Source organism: Phalangium opilio, unplaced genomic scaffold, assembly GCF_054372755.1.
Source record: "Phalangium opilio isolate 3A_F unplaced genomic scaffold, DU_Popi_V2 ptg000500l_1, whole genome shotgun sequence".
In the NCBI taxonomy this organism is placed as follows: Eukaryota; Metazoa; Arthropoda; class Arachnida; order Opiliones; family Phalangiidae; genus Phalangium; species Phalangium opilio.
In genome coordinates, this window is record NW_028324238.1 from 290,060 (window position 1) to 315,948 (window position 25,889).

At 37.1% G+C, this 25,889-nt stretch overlaps 2 protein-coding genes and 1 long non-coding RNA gene across 8 annotated transcripts in view; 1 reads left to right on the top strand and 2 right to left on the bottom strand.

Annotated features, from left to right (window-relative positions):
* The window catches only part of LOC149591742 (uncharacterized), a 141,166-nt gene that overhangs the window by 30,639 nt on the left and 84,638 nt on the right, over positions 1-25,889 (bottom strand). The window lies entirely within an intron of this gene.
* LOC149591744 (uncharacterized) lies at positions 11,284-25,836 on the bottom strand. Of its 3 annotated transcripts, none has more exons than XM_089861728.1 (3): positions 25,689-25,836; positions 25,387-25,601; positions 11,284-12,308 (listed from the first exon to the last, which is right to left on the bottom strand). In XM_089861728.1, exons 2-3 carry the CDS (start codon positions 25,397-25,399, stop codon positions 11,497-11,499), a joined length of 825 nt encoding a protein of 274 aa, XP_089717854.1. In that variant the 5' UTR covers positions 25,400-25,601; positions 25,689-25,836; the 3' UTR covers positions 11,284-11,496. The 3 variants fall into 3 exon arrangements, with proteins under 3 accessions (XP_089717854.1, XP_089717852.1, XP_089717853.1); XM_089861726.1 differs by having other exon boundaries at positions 25,387-25,481; positions 25,548-25,836; XM_089861727.1 differs by having other exon boundaries at positions 25,387-25,836.
* On the top strand, positions 17,988-18,977 carry LOC149591745 (uncharacterized). Its single transcript, XR_016379546.1, has 3 exons — positions 17,988-18,217; positions 18,285-18,725; positions 18,964-18,977. It is a non-coding gene; the product is annotated as an uncharacterized LOC149591745 (long non-coding RNA).

Here is a 25,889-nt window from a genome sequence, read left to right on the forward strand (position 1 = left end):
TTTGAAAAAAATCAAAGGAACCGAAAATTAAAGCAAGTTTCTAAGGGAGGAGGTAGATTTTTGGTCAGATCCTTGGTCCTATTGATCCAAATGACCTGATATTTTAACGAGACGCGTGTTTCGACGTGTTTTATTTAGTGCTGTGCGAGTACTCAATAAGACTCGAGTACTCCATAAGATATTTTCTGAGACTCGAAGAAGTTTCGAGTATCAGATTAAGGTTCGATAAATACTCGAACCTGCTTTTGGAAGACCTTATTTTCTAATATTTGTAGACGTGCAGATGTCTCGAAAGCCATTGGGGTGATGCCCAGTCATTCGCGATTTCTTAGCCACATCTTATGATGTACATCTACGATGAGGCTCTTAGTTTGGCCTGCCCTGGCGGCATTGTAGTGTCCCACGGTAAATGCCTTTGGTAGTATAAAATTTTTCGTTCGTCATTGAAGGGAGAATGAATGGGAGAAAATTGTGGTGAGGTGATATTTTTCGTTAGTGTATTTTAACAGCAAGTTTAAGAATTAGATTTATTTGTACTAGTAAAGTTAAACATTGAGAATTGTGTTTTTACCTCTCCGAGTGACGTATGTCACGGAGAGGTATTACACCGGCCGTGTCTGTCTGTCTGTGTGTCTGTGTGTCTGTCTGTGTGTCTGTGTGTCTGTCTGTCTGTCAGACCCCACGTGACCGCGTTCGCAGTTTACAAATCGGAGCAAACAAATACCCGATTTCCGGAACGCGTTCGCGGTTCACGGAAATTTGGCCATTCATCTGCCAACACCAGTCTTTACTAACTAAGCCTTCTAAGGACCACAATCTGCTAGTCTTTGTCCATCCCACATGGACACTAGTCTGTACTTGCTAGCTTCCAAGCACAACCATCTTCTGTTCTTCGTCAATTTCACCTTGACACCAGCTTCTATGCACCACCATATTCTGTTCTTCGTCAATTCCACATTGACACCAGCTTCTATGCACCACCATCTTCTGTTCTTCGTCAATTCCACATTGACACCAGCTTCTATGCACCACCATCTTCAGGTCTTTGTCCATTCCACATGGACGCCAGTCAGTCCATTCTGGCTTCTTTTCCTTCGTCATCGTTTGGTTTCAAGATATACGCGGCGATCGGCTAGGGTTACGAGAAACGTCTAGCCTCCCAATGGCAGGGCTTCCACCATCGGTTCACGCGAATGCGTTTTTATCTATTATTGGTTTCAAGATATACGCGGCGATCGGCTAGGGTTACGAGAAACGTCTAGCCTCCCAATGGCAGGGCTTCCACCATCGGTTCACGCGAATGCGTTTTTATCTATTTTTATAATGGAAACGAATCGTATATATAACCCGAAATTTGAAGAAAGCGGGAAAGAGGGGTACCCTTCACTTTGAGCGTCAATATTAGCAAAGTTTCGAAAGATAATAGGAACAACTTTATTTTAAACGATTTAACTATTTTTAAAGTTATTTACTGGCGATTAAAATAATTAATATCATTTATATTTAATTAATTATTTAAGATAAACTTATTTCTTTGAAGTGACACAAGTGAGAGTTTATATAGAACGAGTAATGAAGATTACATCTGAATCGAAACACTACACGCATATCAAAGTTAATATAAAGCGAGTAGGATGATAAGATGTCTTACAAAACGATAACATTTCCTTTTTGCAGAATATTAAATGGAAATATTTTAAATAATTTTCGGCATTACGATTCTTTTAGTAGTTGTGTAGCTATAAAGCTCTGTTTCATCTCAATATTCCAAGAACATCTTTTGATATTAACATTTCAAATTTGGTGTTTACTTTTTAATTCAGCTTTACTACATTTATATATAGCGTAAACGCAACCTTTAATTTCACTACATAATATGGATTTCAATACTTCGTCTTTCTGTAAGTGTTGAAGCGATTGAGTGAGTCGAAAGATAAATACACATCCTATATTTTAGTTGTACCATGCGTACCACAATGTTGCCAGGCGTTTATTGAAGGATGCTTGGGTACTTGGTACAGACTGTTACGTGTACCAAGTTTCCTAGCATCCAAGAATAAATAGGATTCATAGAAGCCAGTGTTAAGGGCATGTCATGGGTCAAGTCGTTAAATATATCGACGCAGTTAAATAGCTGATGGCATTATTTTATGAACTTTCTCATTGCGTTTCGAGAGGAAGTTCAACTTTGGCACGGACGACAGATGGCGCTCTTAACCTTCTACCCCCAAAAATCGTATTTGTCTGCTCGGTTTCCCCTTCCGCGTTTTTTCGTTATAAACTTATGATTTAACGAACTGAGAAGATAAAATTTCATATTTCCTAAGACAGATAAGCTTCTACTCCTTTCATCTTACTCCCAGTTAGATTTAACCTTGTTAAAACATAATCAGATGAATTTGAGTTACAATGCCGTAAAATCCTCTGCATACAGTTACCTAGGAGTGATAGAGACATTTTTACCGATGTCTAGAGATGATAAACTTAAGCGAAATTGTTTTACGTTTGAATAAAAATACCGCTTCCAGTAGTGGGTTTATAGTACTCCTTGTTTGTGTAAGATTAGTGTAGCTGTAGAGCGTAATCATGATAAACGCTTAAAAATATATATTTTCAATAAAAACACCGCTTCCACTAGTGGATTTATACTCCTTGTTTGTGTAAGATTAGTGTAGGTGTAGAGAGTAATCATTATAAACGCTTAAAATATATTTTCAACAAGTCGGGAAAACCAAAATATTACCTCTCCGTGTCGAGAAGATTATATAAACTTAAGTATCCAATGAAAACGTCGACCTTTTTGCCCTCATCTTTTCCCGCGCTTTGCGCTTCCACATTTCATCCTTACTCTCAACATTATCTTCCTCCATTTTACATACAAAAATCGAATACTCACAAAAAGAAGCGGCAAAAACCTGCTGGCTCTTTACAACCACTTAATTTGACTTAATATCCAACTTCCAAACACAAATATTTACTGGTAGATAAATTGACAACCTACAAGCAAAGAAAAATTCTCAAGAATGGCTCCCGCAAATTTAAAAGGTCTATTTTCAACTAGGTTTTTTTGAAATTTTTGGTCTAACTGTTATCTACACCTAGATGGTTTTCAGTGAAACAAACAAGGAGCATAAACATAATAATGGAAGCTTCAGTTTTATTTAAAACATGTAAAACAATTATCATCTCTGCAAATAGCTTACACATGTCTTTTTTACCAATGCCTAACCGTTTGGATTTTTCTAAAACAATCTCAGCACCAAAAAATATTTTTTGATACAAAATAAATGTTTTATATTCTTATTAAGAATAAAACAAGAGGATAAAAAAGATCTGTCCTCTCGTAATTTTTTAAGCTTTTGTCATGATTACTCTATACAACAGTAACAAGGAGTATAAACCCATTAGTGGAAGCAGTATTTTTTTTCCGAAACAATCTCGCTTATGTTTATCCTCTCTAGGCTTCGCTAAATACGTATTTCTCTTACGTAAAATATTAATAGACAGGCAAGGATTCATACCATTAAAGAAGGAGAGCAATATTATCCATATTTTCATTTCATATACAGAGAAAAGAAATTATTATGTTTCTGAGAGGAGCTTCCCATTTTTGTTGTTGTTTTGAAAAATATATCGCAATGCACGGGCCTTAATAGATATAGGAGGAAATGAATGAAATATATCGCATGCACGGGCCTTGGTAGATGTAGGAGGCAATGATAATCTCTCTCTTTGCACGAGAGGTTTATCTTTAATATTTAAATAAATATAATTATTTTTAATTATTTTAATCTTCAATAATTAACATTAATAATAGTTAAATCGTTTAAAATAAAGTTATACCTATTATCATCTCAAACTTTGCTAATATTGACGTTTAAAGTGAAGGGTACCCCTCTTGCCCGCTTTTTTCAAATTTGGGGTATATATACGATTCGTTTCCATTATAATAGTAAGGAAAAAGCGCAATTGCGAAAACCTTTGGTGGAGATCCCACCTTAGGGAGGCTAGACGTTTCTCGTAACCCTAGCTGATCGCCGCGTATATCCTAAAACCAAACGATGATAATGGAGTAGAAGCCAATGATATAGATTGGTGTCTATGTGGAATAGACTTTGTGGATGGTGGTGTTAGAAGCCAGTGTAAGTGCAGACTGGTGTCAATGTGGGATTGACAAAGAATAGAAGATGGTACCATGGTGGTGGAAGCCAGAAAAGTACCAGACTGGTGTTCCTATGGGATGGACGAAGACCAAACATGGTGGTGTGAGAACTCAAGTATAGATTAGCCAAAGAGAGAAATACAATTTTCCAAATTTCTGTGAACTGTCAATGCGGTCCGGAAATTGGGAACACGTTTGCTCCGATACGCAAACTGCGAACGCGGTCACGTGGGTGTAACAACGGACAGACAGACACACAGACAGACACACCCACACACACACACACACACACACAGACAGACACGGCCGTTACAGAACCTCTCCTGGACTACGTCACACGGAGAGGTAAAAATGAAGAATATAGAACATTTATTTTGTATCAAAAAATATTTTGGTGCTAAGTTTGCTTTAGAAAAATCCAAACGGCTAGGTATTGGTAAAAAAGACATGTGTAAGCTATTTGTAGATGAGATAATTGTTTTCCATGTTTTAAATGAGACTAAAACTTCCACTATTGTGTCTAAAAAAGTGTTGGCAATGTATATTTTTTAAATATGACGGAATTGCGGTTGATATGATAGCGCCCTATTTGCGAAAAAAACCTTTTTTTAAACAGTTGAATCACTCTTTGATAGAATTTCAAGAGAAGAAGTTAAGCGTTAAATTTGCTCGATAAATTTTGTTCGGAAAATAATATATTTAAGCGCTACGTATTACTGAAGGAGATTGATTTTGCCAATCTTTGTGAGTATTTAACTGTTTAATAATTATTTTGTTTAAGTGGGAGCCTAGCTTATGTGTGATTGGGTTGTGGCTTCCATGTTTTGGGGAGATTTGCTTTTTGTGTGGCGAGGTATGATTCAGCTTTGATATGGACAAATGTTACAAATCATACTGGTAGACTAAGAATACGGTTGAGGTAAAGCGAGAGAGTAGTTTCCACAGCAATTGAGAGATATTGAAAAGGCTTGAACAATTGACTATTTTAAAATTGAATTCCTGCACTTGCAAAGAATTAAAAAAAAGCGAAAGATGCATATATTTAGGTTGTTTAAGGGGTAGTGATAGTCATCTCCACTCGGAGAGGTAATATTTTGGCTTTCCCAACTTGTTTTTTTTTGCTCGATAAATTTAAAGCGAGAGAGAGCATTATGGTATTGCCTTAATTTAATTTGGAGGTTTAATACTCCCTTTAAAATTCATGTCACCCGTCGACAATAAGGGTTTCACGCTTTTTATCCTGCTCCTCTATTTCAAAATTCAAAGAAATCAAGAGGAATATTTATAAATCAAAAGGAAGTATATACCTACGTTATATTTAGAACGGTTTTAAGGTGGTGTTTACTATTAGAAGTTACGTGTATTTTCTATAAATCGAGAAGAGTTTTAAAAGAAGGTACTAGCTTGGAGCCCCAGATATTACAAGTATAACATGACTAAATTTATTGAAGTGAGGATTAAGGGTTATGATTTTTTGTTAGGGCATCGAGGGGCTATTCACTCTGATCTTCAGTACTTCAGCCTTTTTTTCGGGTAAATCGTTTTACCATTACTGTTAATGGATGCACATCGTGGGGGTACTCACTCACGTTTTCCGTTCGTATCACACTATAATTATAACTGAAGTGAAAAAAAATCAGTAATAATTTTAAAACAGTAGCTCATCGAGGGGCTATTTAGTCAAATTTTCTGTACGCCTGTTAAGTACGGTACGATGTGGCTACTATATCGAGCCCTTGGGTCGTCTTGTTAAATGTTGTTCTTACTTGTTGTTCGCGACTTTTAATTTTTTTCGGTCTTCATTTACCAAACAGGTTAGTATTAAGGGATAGAACTAATTTTAAAAGCACTTTCTTCCAATTTAGTATTATGCCTATACCTTCTTGCTGTGTGTCTTATTGGTCATATGACACTTTCATCCAACCTTTTTCAGTTTGTTTCTTAATCATGATTTTTCTATGGGTTTTTTTTTGAAATACAGTTTTGAACTAAAATTGCTTTAACACAATAAAGTTTACTAGGTGGAAACACCGCTCCTGGCCCATTGGACCGTATGTCCCATACAACTGAATACTGTTGAACAGAATATAGCCAAAATGTGGCGATTTTATGATCTAAAAATTTTAAATGCTATTTAACGATATATTTTTAATGCCGTTTTTACAGGCGGAATTAAAGATTTTGTCTTTTGGTTTTTTTAAACATCCTTGTTCTAATGCTTAGTCTATCAATACACTTTCCAATATAAATATTGACACTCCGATGGTCAAATTACAAGTTTACTAGCAAGTCTCTATTGTAATCGAACCGAGCAGAAGCTAAGCTAACCTAACCTGTAATAAAATCAATATATTAGAGAAGGACCTTGTTCCAGGGTCTTAATAAATATAACATATATTGTTCAAGGGTCTTAAAAAATATAGCATTTATTGGTAAGCATATAAATAAAACGGGTAGCAAAAACAAAAAAATAATCCTTTCTGTTAACATGGTTACCACTCCAGATAAAATTTTTTCAAACGGTCGCAATGTAGAAAGCTCACAAACAAGTTCTATCAGGAGCCCTTCCTCATAAAAATATGTTTGTGATATTAACCAGACCTTACAGTAAAAGTATTCTTAAATAACTTATCGAGGGACCAGTCCCTATACACCGATGACTAGTAAAGTCATCATTTAATTAACCACTGCCATGAGTTAATAATATGTTAGCTCCCTAACATAATTTAGGGAGCTAACATATTATTAACTCATGCCACTGCAAAGGGCAGGGATTTCACTTTTACGTGTAATCCTTTTAGTACAGTCAAAGGTACAGCCGTGTACACACATTTCATTTCTAAAGCTTTTACCCGTAATTGGTATACAGGGACTCGTAACTTGACAAGTCCATCGCTAAATTATTTACGGAAAATTCTCTTAAAACATTTGAGTACTGGAATGTCACAGAGAAATTCGTTGAATTCCGTGAACTCACTTCAAAATCAACAAATTCACTGATGAATTTCGTCAATTCGCTTCAAAATTTACGAAATCGCAGATAAATTCAGTGAGATCTCTTTTTAATTTAGTGAATTCATCTAAAGCATTGATGAATTCAGAAAATTCCCTGAATTCACTTAAACATTTACGAATTCATACTCGAATTCCGTGAATTAACAAAAAAAATCTATAAATTCGGATGTGAATTCATTTTTACTTGCGTGATGTCATCTAAAACATTGAAAAATTTCTTGAATTCTTTGAATTCTTTCTAAGAATTCTGTATTCAGTAGAGAATCATGAATTCACAGGGTTGAAAATGAAGGAATTCATGAATCTGAAATCAGGTGTACATCTTCTAGAGAGAGATAGCAGCCCCTCGATTAGATCTTCCTGAGCTTCAGTGGTCAACTCGTCCCAAGTGATTCCGTCATGTTTTATCACATGACCTATCTTTAAATCTTGGTTATTCCCATCCGTTATTAAAACTAATTTGATATTAGTCTTAATAGATTTAATTTCGTCTCGCAAATCATGTAGATATTTCCCACGTTCGGTATTCGAGCCAAGTTCGCCAGCACATTCGATTAATATTATGGTTTCTCCCAAATTTTCGTGTTTTAAAAATTCCTTCAAAGTGAAGAAAGTTTCCGTTATTAATAAACTTTGCAATTCAAAGGCCAAAATTAAACAATTTCCTTGTGAACTTGTAATTGTCGTCAGAGCCTTCGCCTTAGCGATATCGGTTCCACACTGAGCCTGAATTTGACAAACTTTGTCAGATTTATTTTCGAAAAAGTTTATCAAAGCATGCCAAGGATCTTTGGTGTCTTCGATCTTTAATTTGATTAAATCGTTGATTGTTTTTCGGTATTTTTCGCAGATGTTGCTGTAAGTCGTTTTTCTAACTTCATAATTGGCTAAGGCATCTTCGGTTTTCTCATTTAATTCGGGATAAAGTCGAAGCAAGCATTTAACGTATGGCACAAGTTGACGGATATCCGAATCAGAGTCGCAGGTAACGATATCACCTTGAAGACATAATTGTTGCAATTTTCGTTTTATCACGTCTTGTAATCGATAAAAAAATTGATTGTAGTCAAAAATTCTATTCGGGATTATTTTCAATTGCTGGAAAAGTTGCAAAAACTTTAATTCCGAATCGGTGAAAGCGTTGACGTGGCATTGATTTTTCTGATCGAGTTTCGGTTGATACCGAACTTTCAAATCTTTTTGCGCTTTTGAGTTAGGTCCATCGGTGTATGTTAAATATGCCGGCGTACCTTGCGTTTCTAATTTATTGACTGCTTCGGCAAATTGCCAAAAATTTTGATATTCTTTACCGAAAGAGTGGTTTTGCCTTGTCGGAAATTTTTTTCTTGTAGCAAATTCTATGCCTGTAAAGACTACTTTTGTTGCAATAGCTTTCGTACTTTTCCAGAAAGTGACTTGAATTTCGGGCCAATCGACTACTTCTATTTCATCCGATGATGGACTTTTCAATTTTGCTAAAAGACCATCGAGGGAGTGAGACTGTTTTGTGTATTCAACAGTATCCTCGACGATGTTAATTTCTGGAAAAATTCGGTACAATTTTCCAACATGTTTATTGCAACAGTTGACGATATTCGGTGACGAGATATGGTTGGTTATGTCCACCCTTACAAAAATCTTCTTAAGAGTTCTAAAGGAATTTCTTTGGAACCCTACGGAGCCCTTGGGATCATTTTCTAAAGAAACTATTTCCAAAGACTTCCTTGGAATTTCCTAAAGAATTCTTGAAATAAATTTCCAAAGAATGTCTTGGGATTATTTTCCAAAGAAATTTTTTAAGAATTCTAAAGTTAAATTTCCAAAGAATGTCTTGGGATTATTTTCCAAAGACATTCTTTAGGAATTCTAAAGATAAATTTCCAAAGAATGTCTTGGGTTTATTTTCCAAAGAAATTCTTTAGGAATTCTAAAGATAAATTTCCAAAGAATGTATAAGGTTTATTTTCTAAAGAAATTCTTTAGGAATTCTAGAGATAAATTTCCAAAGAATGTCTTGGGATTATTTTCTAAAGAAATCTTTAGGAATTCTAGAGATATATTTCTTAAGAATGTCTTGGGATTATTTTCTAAAGAAATTCTTTAGAAATTCTAAAGATAAATCTCCAAAGAATGTATAAGGTTTATTTTCTAAAGAAATTCCTAAGTAATTCTAGAGATAAATTTCCTAAGAATGTCTTGGGATTATTTTTCCAAAGAAATTCTTAAGGAATTTTAGAGATAAATTTCCTAAGAATGTCTAGGGATTATTTTCTAAAGGAATTCTTTAGGAACTCTAGAGCTAAATTTCCAAAGAAGATCTAAGGTTTATTTTCCAAAGAAATTCGTTTGGAATTCAAGAGATATATTTCCAAAGAAGGTCTAGGGTTTATTTTCCAACGAAATTAGTTAAGAATTTTAGAGATGAATTTCAAAGGGCCAGATATATTGCAATTATGCTTTACGTATAATTATCTCAAAATATTTTTACCCAAATTGTTTAGCTAAAGTTTTCCTTAACTTAATGGTTAAAAAATTTAAAAACTAGAGGTGTGCGGTTAACCGTTTCAATTGAATAATTCGATCGAATACCGAACCGAATAATTCGATTCGGTATTCGATAAGCCCATTTTCACTATTCGATTCGAATATCGAATACCGAACTGACTATTCGGTTAAAGTTCGACTACCATAAATTTAGGTCCTTGGCTCTAGAGAGACCCACCTTATTTAAAAAAATTTCATCCAATTTTATTTGTCTCCCATCAAAAACTACCAGCAAGTGCATAGGAAAATTTTAAGAAATACTTGACCACCAATGAGGAGGGGTATTTTGAAATTTAGGAGCTTCTAATGTTCTTCTCCTTACTTTGTATTGACTATTGGCGAATATTAGGGTTACTACCCGATTAACCGCGAATAGTTGGGCCTAGTATTCGCGAATATTAGGGTTAAATATTCGCGGTTACTAGGCTTAACTATTCGCGATTAATCGGGAAGGAAAAAAATTACCAAGGCCCAACTATTCGGTATTCGATTTGGAATAAACTATTCGATTCGGTATTTGATAAGGAAAATTTTTTGGTATTCGATAACCGGTTCGATACCCAAAAAGTGGTATTCGCACACCCCTATTAAAAACGTTTAACGAAGGCTTGTTCCGTAGCTAAGGCTCAGCATGTGCTGAAATGAAATGTTATATTTACATATTTTTTCTTTTTTTTTTGCCTTTAATAATCCGTGAGGTGTTTATTTAAAGGATAAAATAGATTAAAAGTAAAGTAAGAGTAATTAAAATCGTTGTTTAGATTTACATGGAATCTAAGCTGGCAGTCGGAATTGTTGCTTAATTCTCTTATGGCATGTTTTATCTTTATTTCGAGCGTAATTAGAGTCCAAAATAAATATTTTTTTAGAAATATTGTAGAGATAATTAGGTTAAACGCGTTTCTGGTACTCAAAAAACTCTCAATGAATATGCATCATTAAATTTAACAACAACGTATGGATCTACTGCTTGGCCATTAAAGCCTCCAAAACCCACTTAGTACCCTATACAATTGCACAAGGTTTAAACTTTCCGCCGTTTACGGATGTTTAAAAGTCTGACTTTATAAGCAATTTCACACTGCATGCGAGAATTTCCCTCGCTGTAAGGGGTGTAATTCACCATATAAGAACTGCACTCCCAGTATTGGGATATGGTTCTGCATGTGAGAGCTATCCTCGTTTCTAGGGACTAAATTAATTTACCCCATAACCTTCTCTATATGTTCCCCAAGAAAATAACATAGATATTTCCAAAGACATTTCCAAGTAAATTCCCAAGACATTTCCCAAGTAAATTCCCAACACATTTCCCAAGTAAATTCCGAAGATATTTCTCAAGAAAATTCCAAAGATATTTCCCAAGGAAATTCCAAAGATATTTCCCAAGGAAATTCCTAAGACATTTCCCAAAGAAATTCCTAAGACATTTCCCAAAGAAATTCCAAAGACATTTCCCAAGGAAATTCCTAAGACATTTCCCAAGGAAATTCCAAAGACATTTCCCAAGGAAATTCCAAAGAGGTTTCCCAAGAAAATTCCAAAGATATTTCCCATGAAAATTGCAAAGATATTTCCCAAGAAAATTCCAAAGATATTTCCCAAGAAAATTCCAAAGATATTTCTCAAGAAAATTCCAAAGATATTTCCCAAGAAAATTCCAAAGATGTTTCCAAAGTAATTTCCAAAGAAAAAGAGGCCAATATTCCCCAATTTCCAAAAGAACGCCTTAAGGATTTCCAAAGCAATTTCCCAAGGAATTTTCTTAAGAGTTCTTAAGAAGATTTTTGTAAGGGCAGGCGATGCAGTTGGATCTTTCTATCAGCATATCGAACGTCAAAATCGTCTTCCATCTTTGCCAGCATATTCTTGCAACCTGGGCTATCAAAAACTTCAGTGTGTGCGTGGTAACCTTTGTAAGCCGCGCCTGCATCTTCTTGGTTTCGAATGTTGATAAAAATTCCTTTTTCCAACTTCAAGTATTTGAGGGAAAATGTCGTTACTTGGGCTAACCAACCACCCAAGGAATGTCCGGTGAAATATATTTCGAATTTGACGTTGTAGTCTTTCTCAACTGAACAAACGGCTTCGTAAAGTTGGTGCGTAAACGTGCAAGCGGCGTTCATCTGTCTAACATATTGATTCTCTACGATTCCATTATCGGCTCGTATGGTATCCAAGTTATTTGTTCCTCTATGCGCTATGACAATTCTGCGATGCTCTGGATGCCAAAATGCAGCACCAAAATATCCCCATCTTAAATTCCAGAACGCGGGACTTCTAGCTGTTGTAAGAAGTTCCCAACCTTGAGGTAGTTGCAAACGTTCCTCGTAGTCCTCATCAGTATCCTCTTTTTTTCGGTCTTCGTAAGCACTGTTAGCGAATAGCGCAAGCATGTAACGATCCAGGAAAGGCAATACGCTCCGCAGCTGTTCTTCTTTAGTCCTTGTTTCTTTTGGTGTTTTAGTTTTGAGGTCGTTGAGAAAATTTTTGTTGCTCAATTCTAAGCTATCCTCGAACTTTAATTTGTCTGAGACATCTTTAAATGTTAAATTGTCAATTTCATTTTGCGTGTTTGAAACTGTCCCTGTTATAGAAACCAGATTCAATATTCAGAATATTTAAAATAGAACCATGGTCAATTAATCTAGACGGTCATAGCAAGAAGAATCAACAGGGAAAAATTCGATGAAAATGCAATTCCCTCTTTCGCAGTGAAGAATACACTCTAATTTGGTTCCAGGATCTGATGATTTTTATTAACATGAAAATGAAATTGCCCCTATTTTACGTCTTGAAGGAAAGATGACCGTTCAGGGCCGGAAATAAGAAAAATTTCTTGTAGGACATGTGTCCAGTTACATATCCCCCTTTAACTGGAACATTTATAGAACATTGTCCACTCGAGTGTGCAAAAATATTGTCGCAACTTCATAGTCGCGCTATCAAGTCTTCGGAAAAATCTATTGGTCAAAATGTCCAGTGACCTCCTTAGTTTTTAAAAACAATTATGGGTCATTTTAAAATTTGGACAATGTCCAGTGTCCAGCGCTTATTTCCGGTCCTGCTACTTTAAGCGAAGATTTTAGAAAGGGGTTGGTCAGTTGTAACCGTAGATGGGGTTTGGCGAAAGATTTTAGGAGTTCTTGCTTTTCTTTTTCATTGATTTCTTTAATTTTCTTACAAACTTTCTAGCCTAGCTTTCTGCTCCCATCTTTATTCCCTCTTTGGTATGATCCGCTGACTTGGGGCGTCTCATTTTATTTAAGTGCAAGTGTTATTTAAAATGTAGTTTCTAAATCCAATTTAATAAGGTAGGTGGATTTTTCTTTTTAAAATGAGACAAGTTTCCTTAAAATCGGTAAATATCGCACCGAGATACAATTTTTTGAATTAATTTAAAAGCGGGAATTGTTGCCTTTCCTCTTGCGCGTCATAATTACGCAGTTTAAACTAGGCTTAGCAATAACATTACGAATAATATTAGGTCTAAGCCTTATTAATCATAAATGTCTTGATTAGAATCAAGACCTAAAAAGTATCGATAAGACTGAGGTTATCACTTGTCTGAAGGATCAGATATTAATTTTTCTTTTTAATTAAACTTAAATGCATGCTTAAGAAAAAACAACGTTCCATTACCGTTTTCCGTTGAAATAAATTATTTTACTGGTAATCAATTTCAAAAATTTACTTATCTCGGCTTTTCGACCACAATTCCATTCCCCGAAAACATTTTATCATTACATTAATTACTTTTGGGAGAGTACGTGTATGGTTTTGCATTTTAAAAGGTTCCTAAAGACGTTACATCCCCATTCGTGACCGGCACGCTTCGCAGTGGAACATTTTAATTATTCTAAAACCAATGGCGCCAAATTCAATAGGGACAGTAAGATTTTTACTCGCGGTTTTGCAAAATGGTGTAATATCAAGTGTACTTTAGTCAACCGTCGTATTGTTCTTTCTCATAGTTCAGGGCATGATCAGTGTTACTGCCCAATTTTTCTCTCTAGTTTCTAGCAATGGTTAGAGACTATTTGATATGGCACGGACAACGTTATATACATTTGTAAATTCTAAGTAGCACAAAAGGAAAAAAATCCAATTTTTTATATTTTGGTTTGTAGTTATAACGAACAGAAAGTCAAGGGAATGGCACCGGTAATGAGCAGCAAAAAGAGAGGAAAGTTTGCTTCAAGTTAGCAGAGGGACATGGTAGTGAAAATGATAATCTAGAATTTTGTTCGTTCAAACCTTAATATATCATGAAAAATTCAAGTGAGGAGGCGGCACTACCAAGAAAGATTGGTTTTGGCAGATAACAGCGAAAAAATTATGTTTTACACAAACTGGGACTATGGGAGTGTTTCAAGGCCGAGGTCGCACATGATGAAATTTCAACTCCAGTTTACATCAATTCTCCCTGGTCGTACTAGTAGCAGGTTAAGCTATAGTTTGCTCAGGTCCTGTTAGTTTCGAAAGGGTTATATAGTGCTTGAAACTTTTAAAAGGTTCTTGTCATGGCTAAACAGACCGCTATTACAGTTCTTTTTATTGTTTTATAGGTTATTTTGACACGTTATCTCCCAAAAGTAATTAATGTAATGATAAAATGTTTTCGGGGAATGGAATTGTGGTCGAAAAGCCGAGATAAGTAAATTTTTGAAATTGATTACCAGTAAAATAATTTATTTCAACGGAAAACGGTAATGGAACGTTGTTTTTTCTTAAGCATGCATTTAAGTTTAATTAAAAAGAAAAATTAATATCTGATCCTTCAGACAAGTGATAACCTCAGTCTTATCGATACTTTTTAGGTCTTGATTCTAATCAAGACATTTTTGATTAATATCTGTTCCTTCAGTCTTCATTTTAATTAAGAATGTTAAGAAACTGTTTTACATTTTCAAAATCTGCACTAAGCAGAATCATATATAAAGGGGACCATAAATTTAGCTCAATCAGATAATTATTTATAATGATACTTTTAAAAAACGTAAATCAATAAAAGTTAGTATTCTTATTGTAATTAACATAATACATTTTTTTACCCCAGAAATAGGACCAAATGGACAATTTTACAAAATTTTTAAAAATGCTGATTTATGTCCGTTTAACATTTAGCTCAAAATTGTCATAAGGCCAATATGAAATTCGGATATCCTTAAAACTTCACAAAGACGATCCGAGATTGTCAATTTCAAACTTTTATGTAGCAAAAGTACCTACAAGCACCCGGAGCAATACCTAAAAGCACCCGGGGCAAGTACCTACAAGCACCCACAAGTACCTACAAGCAACCGGGGCAAGTCCCTACAAGCACCCACAAGCACCTACAAGCACCCACAAGCACCTACAAGCACCCACAAGTACCCACAAGCAACCACAAGTACCCACAAGCAACCACAAGTACCCACAAGCACCCACAAGTACCCACAAGCACCCACAAGTACCCACAAGCACCCACAAGTACCCACAAGCACCCACAAGCACCCACAAGTACCTACAAGCACCCACAAGCACCCACAAGTACCTTCAAGCACCCACAAGCACCCAAACGTACCTACAAGCACCCACAAGTACCTACAAGCACTCACAAGTACCCACAAGCACCCACAAGTGCCCACAAGAACCCACAAGTACCCACAAGCACCCAAACGTACCTACAAGCACCCACAAGTACCTAAAAGCACTCACAAGTACCCACAAGCACCCAAACGTACCTACAAGCACCCACAAGTACCTAAAAGCACTCACAAGTACCCACAAGCACCCACAAGTACCCATAAGCACCCACAAGTACCCACAAGCACCCACAAGTACCAACAAGTACCTACAAGCACCCACAAGTACCTACAAGCACCCACAAGTACCCACAAGTACCTACAAGCACCCACAAGTACCTAGAAGCACCCACAAGTACCTAGAAGCACCCACAAGTACCTAGAAGCACCCACAAGTACCTACAAGCACTCACAAGCACCCACAAGTACCTACAAGTACCCACAAGCACCCACAAGTACCAACAAGTACCTACAAGCACCCACAAGTACCCACAAGTACCTACAAGCACCCACAAGTACCTAGAAGCACCCACAAGTACCTACAAGCACTCACAAGCACCCACAAGTACCTACAAGCACCCAAAAGTACCCACAAGCACCTACAAGCACCCACAAGCACCCACAAGTACCTACAAGCACCCACAAGTACCTACAAGCACCCACAAGTACCTACAAGCACCCACAAGTACCCAAGAGCACCCAGAAGTACCTACAAGCAGCCACAATACCTACAAGCAGCCACAAGTACCTACAAGCACCCACAAGTACCCACAAGCACCCACAAGTACCCACAAGTACCCACAAGCACCCACAAGTACCCACAAGCACCCACAAGTACCCACAAGCACCCACAAGTACCCACAAGCACCCACAAGTACCCACAAGCACCCACAAGTACCCACAAGCACCCACAAGTACCCACAAGCACCCACAAGCACCCACAAGCACCCACAAGTACCTACAAGCACCCACAAGTACCTACAAGCACCCACTAGTACCTACAAGCACCCACAAGTACCTACAAGCACCTACAAGCACCCACAAGTACCTACAAGCATCCATAAGTACCTACAAGCCTCCGTAAGTACCTACAAGCCTCCGTAAGTACCTACAAGCACCCACAAGATCCTACAAGCACCCACAAGTACCTACAAGCATCCACAAGTACCTACAAGCATCTACAAGTACCTACAAGCACCCACAAGTACCTACAAGTACCCACAAGTACCAAAGGCAGTTGGTTACATAATTTATTAGTGTGGGGGACCTTTTCCAACTTAACTTGTAAGCTCACACAAAGCTAGGTCCCCTTGTTTTTCAACCACCACGAAATATGAACCAAATAGCTTTAAAAGTGCTAACATCATAAACTGACTCTTTACACTGCTTAAATATCGCAGATTGGAATGGATTTGAAAATTTAAATTTAAACATACTTAAACTTAATTATAGTCAATGAAAATTGCTTAGAGGAATGTTAGGTGTTGTACCTTCCATTTAAAACCGTTTTCAAGTCTAACAAACGTATAGTTTTTCTAAAATCGAATTAACCGGAATGTTTTTTTCTTAAAATTTCCCATGTTATTTCTATGGGAAAAATTCCTGTTTTTCATCGAAAGGTGTGATTAATTTTACGGAAATGAAAACCACCCTTAGCAACTTTATTTTTTATAAAATTAACTAATTAATGGATCTCTTTGAAATTTTAACCACATATTGTGGGCCAGAATTGTAGTTCTGTGGAATTTTTTCAAAACAGTTAATGTAATACAAAAAAATCTACATCCAAACAAAAAACCCTCCTTATACATTAAGAGCAGTATGAAGTCATATCTAAGAGAGCTACCGCTCTCTCAGAATAATTTGGTGTAGCCGTTTTAACTAAAAGATTGAGTTAAACCAGAAGTAGGATAAGGGACTAGAAGTAAAGAGCTCTAGTATTGGTAATAGATCCTGGAACTAGTGAACAAATTTGAGGATTTCATGCCGCTTCCATCGCGCTTACACTAGAGAGAAAAAGGTTGGTCGAGTTCCAAAAAAATTTCCTACCCCCTTCCCCTCAACCTAAAGCCGCGGAACACGGACGCGGGTGTTTGAATTTAGTTCGGCCCTCTAGCGCCGCGAGCGCCTCACGTTTTGGAGGGAAAATTCTGAAACCGCTACCAGAGGGCCAACCGTTGGTGTGTTATCAAGAATATTCACTTTCGCCGAGTGAAGAATTTGGTTACCTCGATACTTCAAGTCCCTTATCCTACTTCTGGTTAGACTGAATCTGAATAAGGGGGATGTTCTTTGGGTGATTTTGAGTTGAAAATGTTCGATAACATTTTGCGGTCCAGGCCACGGTTAGAATTATGATTGGAGTATTTTACGGATGACCCCTTAAGTCTAATTAAGAAACTGAAAGACAATGCTAATTTAATTGAGGAATCATCTCTATAACACACAAATCAGTGGCCTGGACGGGAAAATTTAATAGAACATTTTCGACTCAAAATGGCGCAAAGAACATCCTCCATAATTTATGGCTGACTTATCAGAAACACCCTGTATATTTGGAATCAACCCAACATAAGCGTTAAGCTAAAATATATTCGTTCGATTTTGCAGTCCAACAAAGTAATTTGGATATCACTTATATACCCCTCCCACCTTGTGAGTGAGAAAGAAATTCGTATTTTTCTCTCTGCGCATGGGCGAAATTTCAAGCCCACCACTCACAATTCCACGGAATGCTATAATGTTCGAAAAGTTTGTCACTGGTTACAGAGATTGTCATGAAGTAACGTATGTAAAACGTCATAGACTCTCGTAAAGTGACGCCTTGTGAGGCGCTGTCAAAGACTTAGTACAGACTAAATAGGAAGATGGACTGCAAAACTAACCAAGTGTAGTCGATTCTGGCTTGTCGTTTTCGAACTAGCTCTCAGTAAGTCTCTAGTAATACGAAGCTGATCAACTTTTAAAATTTAAACTGATCAGTTCTTGTTGTAAAGATCGGCCGCGGGCCCGGCAACGCCCCTTAAGCAGGTGACAGAGGCAGGACACCGCCAGCGGCGAGCCCAGCCTGGAGGTGGTCGGTGACAGGGCTCGGACTAAGGCAGCAGAAGGCTCGAGGGGCCGGGGGATCGCCCTCTGAGCACAGCAGTGCCAAACGGTCCCAAAATGTATCCGCGGCCCCCAGAGGGTTGCCAAGAGCCGGGAAAGAGCCATAGCAACACCTGGGCGGGGGCGAGGCGGCCGAGCAAAGCGTTCGCGGAACGGGGCAGGGAATGGTCCGAACCAAGGGCAAGCCCAAGGAACCATCCTAACCGGCACACCGAACTCGGGCCCCCTCCGCCACGACAAGGCCTTTTGCTCTGCTCCCAAGGGGGGGGGCACCCCAAGGAAGCGGGATGGGGGCCCCAGAAGGCTGAAAAATTGGAGGAACGTTACTCGTAAGTAGTAGGCGCGTACTAAGAAAGATTTTTCCAATCCGCCACCATCTTAATAAATGGCGCCCAGAAATGTAGCAAATCTTCTCTTTGTAAGAAAGTCCGCGCGTTTCAACCGATTTCACAAATATTTAGTACACTGGATTCCTTTAACCTATAGACGGGCTGAATGGTCTTTCGGGATCGATTTTTTGCCATCATTTTAAATGGCGGCCAGATATTTAAAAACCTTTCTTTATAGAACGTCTGCGTGTAAAGTAATAAAAAATGTCCCGACGAGCTGATGGGCGACGCCGAGTGCCTTCGCTCCTAGGATGCTACAAAAATATTAGTCGAATCAGTAAAATGTACCCATACTTGATGGAAGTTCTTACTACACTCAAGCGATGCCGCGGGTAACAGCTAGTCTCCTATAATTTCCTGTAAATCAATTGTAAATTTCCTATTTTCCTATAACTATTACAAGGCTTTGTTGTGGTCACCCAGCCTGTGCACAAACATATTTCGTAGAGCTGTACACATAAGATACCATAGACTTGTGAAAACACATGTCATATAATTGTGTACAAACAGAGCCCGTAGACTTGTGCACAAACAGATCCCTTAGAATTGAGCACAAACTGATGTCATAGACTTGCGCACACACTGATGTCATATACTTACGCACACACTGATGTCATAGACTTGCGCACAAACAGATGTCATAAACTTGTGCAAAAGAGATGTTATATACCTGTACACAAAAAGATTCCATGGACCTCTGCACAAAAACATTCCATACCCCTATACTCAAAAATATGCTCAAGAATATCTCGTACACCAGTGCACAAAAATACTGCATATCCATTTGCACAAAAATATCCCGTATCCATTTGCAGAAAAATGTTCTTTAGACCTGTGCACAAACAGATGCAGTGGACTTTGCAAAAGAAGATTCCTTAGGCCTCTGCCCAAACCGATTCAGTAGGCCTATGCACAAAAATATTCCGTAGACCTAAGCACAAAAGTATTCCGAAGACCTGTGCACAAAAATATTCCGTAGACCTGTGCACAAACAGATATCGTAGACATGTGCACAGACAGATTCCGGAGACTTGTACACAAACGGAAGTCATAGGGTTGTGCACAAACAGATGTCATAGACTTGCGCAAAAAATACATCATAAAATTAAATTGCGCAAAAAGAGATGTCATGGATATGTGCACATCAGATTCCAAGGACTAGTGCAAAAACAGAAGTCTCAGACTTGTTTGCAAACATAAGTCATAGACCTGTTTACATAAAGATTCCATAGACCGGTTTACATAAAAATTCCATAGACCTGTTTACATAAAGATTCCATAGACCTGTTTACAAAAAGATGCCATAGACCCGTTTACAAAAAGATTCCATAGACCTGTTTACAAAAAGATTCCATAGACCCGTTTACAAAAAGATTCCATACCCATTTGCGCAAAACAATTCCATACCCATTTGCACAAAACGATTCCATAAAACTGTGCACAAAAATATTCCCTAGACCTGTGCTCAAAAAATATGCCATAGGTCTGTGCACAAACAGATGCCGTAGACCTGTAAAGAAACAGATTCCGTAAAACTGTGCACAAACAGATGCCGTAGGCCTGTGCACAAACAGATGCCGTAGGCCTGTGTAAAAACAGATTCCGGAGATCTGTGCACAGATTCCGTAGCCATGTGCACAAACAAATTCCGTAGACTTGTACACAAGTGGAAGTCACAGGCTTGTGCACAAGTGGAAGTCACAGGCTTGTGCACAAGTGGAAGTCACAGGCTTGTGCACAACAGATGTCATAGACATGTTCAAACCAGATTCCATAGTTTTGTGCACAAACAGAAGCCATAGACCTGTGCACAAACAGAAGCCATAGACCTGTGCACAAACAGAAGCCATAGACCTGCGCACAAAAACATTCTATAGACTTGTGCACATCAAGTTTCCATAGACCTGTGCACAAAAGATCTCATGGAAGATGTGCATAAAAGATCTCATGGAAGATGTGCATAAAAGATTTCATGGAACTGTGCACAAAACATTATATAGGCTTGTGCACATAAAGATTTATTAGACCTGTGTACATAAAGATTTCATACCCATAGCACAAAACTATTCCATAACCATTTGCACAGAAATATTCCCTAGACCTGCGCACAAAAATATTTCATAAAACTGTGCACAAAAATATTCCATTGACCTATGCACAAAATATTCTATTAGCTTTTGTATAAACATGTGACATAGACCTGTGTACAAAAATATTCCATGGACCTGTGCACAAAAACATGCCTTGGACCTGTTCAGAAACATTCCATACCCATATATGCTCAAAAATATTCCACACCCATTTGCACAAACATTTTCCGTAGACCCGTGCACAAACAGATGCCGTAGACTAGCGCATAAACAGATTCCATAGATTTGCGCACAAATATATTACGTAGACTCGTGCACAAATAGATTCCACAGACTTGTACACAAACAGAAGTCACACGGTTTTGCACAATCCGATGTTATAGACTTGTGCACAAACAGATGTCATATGCTGGTGTAAAAACTGATTTCATAGACTTGCTCAAAAAGAGATGTCATCGACATTTTCACAATAGATTCCGTAGACTTGTGCACATAAAGATTCTTCAGACTTGTGCACAAAAACATTCCATAACCCTATGCTCAAAAATAACACGTTCACTTGTGCACAAAATATCACGTACACCTGTGCACAAAAATATCACGTACACCTGTGCACAAAAATATCACGTACACCTGTGCACAAAAATATTCGGTATCCATTTTCACAAAAATATTCCGTACACCTGTGCACAAAAATATCCCAAATCCATTTTCACCATAATATTTCGTACACCTGTGAACAAAAATATTCCAAATCCATTTTCACCATAATATTCCGTACACCCGTGAACAAAAACAGTTCGTACACCTGTGCACAAAAATATTCCGTACAATTGTGCATAAAAACATTCCGTACACCAATGCATAGAAATATTTCGTACACTTGTGCACAAATAGAAATCACAGGCTTGTGCACAAAGAAATGTCGTAGACTCGCGCAAAAAGAGATGTTATAGACATGTGCACATCAGATTCCATAGAGTTATGCACAAACATTTTCAATACCCCTATGCTCAAACAGATTTCAAACCCTTATGCTCAAAAAGATTCCATACCCATTTGCACAAAAATAATCCGTAGACCCGTGCTCAAAAATATTCCGTAGACCCTTGCTCAGACAGAAGTCACTCGCGTGTGCACAAACAGATGTCGTAGACTTGTGAATAAACAGATGTTATAGACTTGTGCACAAAGAGATGTTATAGACTTGTTCACACACAGGTGTTATAGACTTGTTCACACACAGGTGTTATAGACTTGTTCACAAGCAGGTGTTATAGAATTGCTTACAAACAGGTGTTATAGAATTGCTCACAAACAGGTGTTATAGACTTGTTCACAAACAGGTGATTTAGACTTGTGCACAAACAGATGATTTAGACTTGTGCACAAACAGATGTTTTAGTCTTTTGCACAAACAGATGTTTTAGTCTTGTGTACAAACAGATGTTTTAGTCTTGTGTCCAAACAGAGGTTTTAGACTTGTGCATAAACAAATGTTATTGACTTGCGCAAAAAGAGATGTCATAGAAATGAGCAAATCAAATTCCAAAGACTGTGCACAAACAGAAGTCGTAGACCTGTGCACAAACTGAAGTCGTAGACCTGTGCACAAACAGAAGTCGTAGACCTGTGCAAATAAAGATTTTTCACTTGGGCACATAAAAATTTTTCACTTGGGCACATAAAGATTCTTCAAACTTGTGCACATAAATATACCATAGACCCATGAACAAAAAATTCCATAGACCTGTGCACAGAAGATTCCATACTCCTATACTCAAAAGGATTCCATGCAGATTTTCACAAAAACATTCCTTAGACCTGAGTAAAACAATATTCCATAGGCCTGTGCACGAAAAGATTCCATAGACCTGGAAACAAAAATATTCCACTGGCCTGTGCACAAAAAGATTGCATAGGCCTCTGCACAAAAAGATTGCATAGGCCTCTGCACAAAGAGATTTTATACCCCTTTGCACAAAAATATTTTGTAGGTCTGCGCTTAAACAGACTCCGTAGACTTGTACACAAACAGACGTTATAGTTTAGACTCGTGTAAAAATTTAACTACCAATAATTGGTAATTATCTTTAATTGCTTATTTTGTTTAATTAAGTTTAATATGTACTTCGCAACTAAATTAGTTGGAGGCGCAAAAGTTATAATGAATATTAAGCCAGCTAATTGCCCTACCAATTTGATTATCCGCAGTAAAACGACGTAAGTCCTAGAATGACTTTCTTTATTACTTAACCCAAGCAAAAAAGTCTTAAGTTCCACAGTTTAAAGGTAAACCACGTAATTCGGAGCAGGTACTTAAAACTATTAAAAACAATACTTAAACTTTGTTTTTCTTAATGAAACAAAAATTGGCGCCCACTTTAAAAATGGGGCTTTCATTTAAGACCGTTTTCAAATCTATCAAACGTATAGTTATTTTTGTAAGGGTAGTTACAAAATGGGTAAGTTTGGAAAATTTCCCTTGTTATTTCTATGGAGATTCTCTACTTTCGCGCCAAAATCTGTGATTAATTTTATGGAAATGAAAACCACCCTTAGCAACTTTATGCTTTATAAAATAAACTATTGGATGGATCATCTTGAAATTTTTACCACATATTTAGGGCCCGGATTTTAGTTCAGTAGAAAAATTTCAAAACATTAAACTTAATACTAAAAAAGTTAAAACCAATCCAAAAACCTTCCTTATACATTAGAGCCGTCATCAGGCCTTATCTAAGGGAGCTACCGCTCCCTTAGAATTTCTTCTTTATTTTACATATACTTTCTACGCCAACAGGAAGGAACTAACGTGAACTTCCGGTAGCTAGAAATTTTAGAGATAAGAATTGGCCATTTAAGAAACTTTTCTATTTATACTTCGTTCGAAATTTCATCTAAATCTCTACGGAGGTCATTGTTTTTTGTTTTTTTTTTTGCAAGCTAGACCAAATATTTTCCGACACACTAACTTCATAGCACTAGTAAAGGCTGAAAAGTTATAGTAACTCATTCATCGTAGCGTGGATTTAAGTTGACAAATTTTTAAAGGTTTCGCAATATTTTCTTTTTAATTTAATAGACGAATTCGGAAACCCCATACTCAGAAAACAACTTTCAGGGGCGCTAGCCATATCGGGGGCCAAATATTTGTAATAACATATCATGGTAGATGGCGCTAAAAGTATTGCTCTAAATATTAATTATTTTCTTAAAAAATTATCGTGTTATTTTGCGTTTGTATATATACAAATAAATTTGTACCTAAGATCCAAACTTATTTATGTCAAAATTGATATAATTACTATAAGTGCAATTAGTTATTAGTTCTCGTTTTAAAGTATAGGGGGCTAACGGTTTAAAAAAGTGCACTCTCATGCTGATTGGCTAGACGGACCCGTGAGCAGACGATGCTAATGACTTGGTGCGTAATTCTAGCCAATCAGCATGAGAGTGCGCTTTTTTAAACCGTTCGCCCCCTACAGTTTAAAACGAGAACTAATAACTAATTGCACTTATAGTAATTATATCAATTTTGGCATAAATAAGTTTGGACCTTAGGTACAAATTTATTTGTATATATATAAACGCAAAATAACACGAAAATATTTTAAGAAAATAATTAATATCAAGAGCAAGTCTTTTAGCGCCATCTACCGTGATGTGTTATTACAAATATTTGGCCCCCCGATATGGATAGCGCCCCTGAAAGTTGTTTTCTGAGTATGGGGTTTCCGAATTCGTCTATTAAGATTTTCAATTCGAACTTGGTTGTCCATTTCACCATTTCGGTTCTCAAATTAGGGTCTCCTGATTTTCCAAAAAACCATTTAAGCCTAATTTATGCCTTGCCTAAAGTTAGATTATCACAATTAAATACTTGGAGAATTATTATAATTGTCTCTGGTAATTGTCAGTTTCCCTCGGATCCAACGAATAAATCCATGCATAGTGTGCTTTTATACGGTGCTTTGTATTTTCCGATCTTTGCAATCGTCACGCGTGAGGAAATTTGTTTTCACGCTAGAGGATAGACAACTCCCTATAGACCAATACGAATATTACATGCAGGGAAACAAACTTCCAGGGGCACGCCTCTATAGTGGATAATTTCAATCATGTCAGGAGACACCGCTAGAGGCATGACCGAGTTGGCTAGCCTCTCAAATGCAGTGAGCTTGGGTTGCCTCTAGTGTTGTCTTGTGGCGACAGGGAAATTATCCAGTATGTAGGCGTGCCCCTGGAAGTTTGTTTCTTTGTAGGTATTATTCGTATTGGTCTATTGAGAATTTTTCCAGTAAATGTTCAATATTTTTGAGCTATTGGAATATTACTTTTTGGCGGGAAAATACTTTTTAATATTTTAAGCAAAAGCAATGTAGAGACACCCCATCTATGGTCGACAACGTGAAATAAAAAATAACAACGCCCTCTCTGTTTCTGATGATGATCGTCTAGCTTAAAGGACTATGAAACTAAATTCAAAGCATATTATAAGACAATCCTACCTGACCCTGCCATTGTAGAATTACTACTTAGTTTTACTTAGAAACTCGAAAATCAACCAGATCGAGAAAAAAATATATGCAATTTACATTGAAAACTAAACTCTGAATAAAATTAAAAGATCATAGAATTTCGTAGTTAGTAAAGAAAAGTTATCGCTCACGTGACTTGGCACTTTCAATCCAAATTCTTCAACCGCAATTAATGTAGTTAATTTCTATTAATTGAGAACGAGGTATCAACATGACGTCACTAAATTATACATAACGTTAAAGGAAAACTCAGGTAACATGACTGATTATACCTTAAAAGAAACGCCTTTCTCTAAATATAAAAGCAAAAATAAATTATCTGTTATTACCAAAAACGGATTTATGCAAGAAGAACGTTGAACCTAGCAAATTCACTACCCATCCTCGCATACTTTATTGTGAAACTTCGTCTGCTTATATTTTGACTCCACCCACAAATTCTGTATATTGCAATTTCGAAAAAAAAATTAACC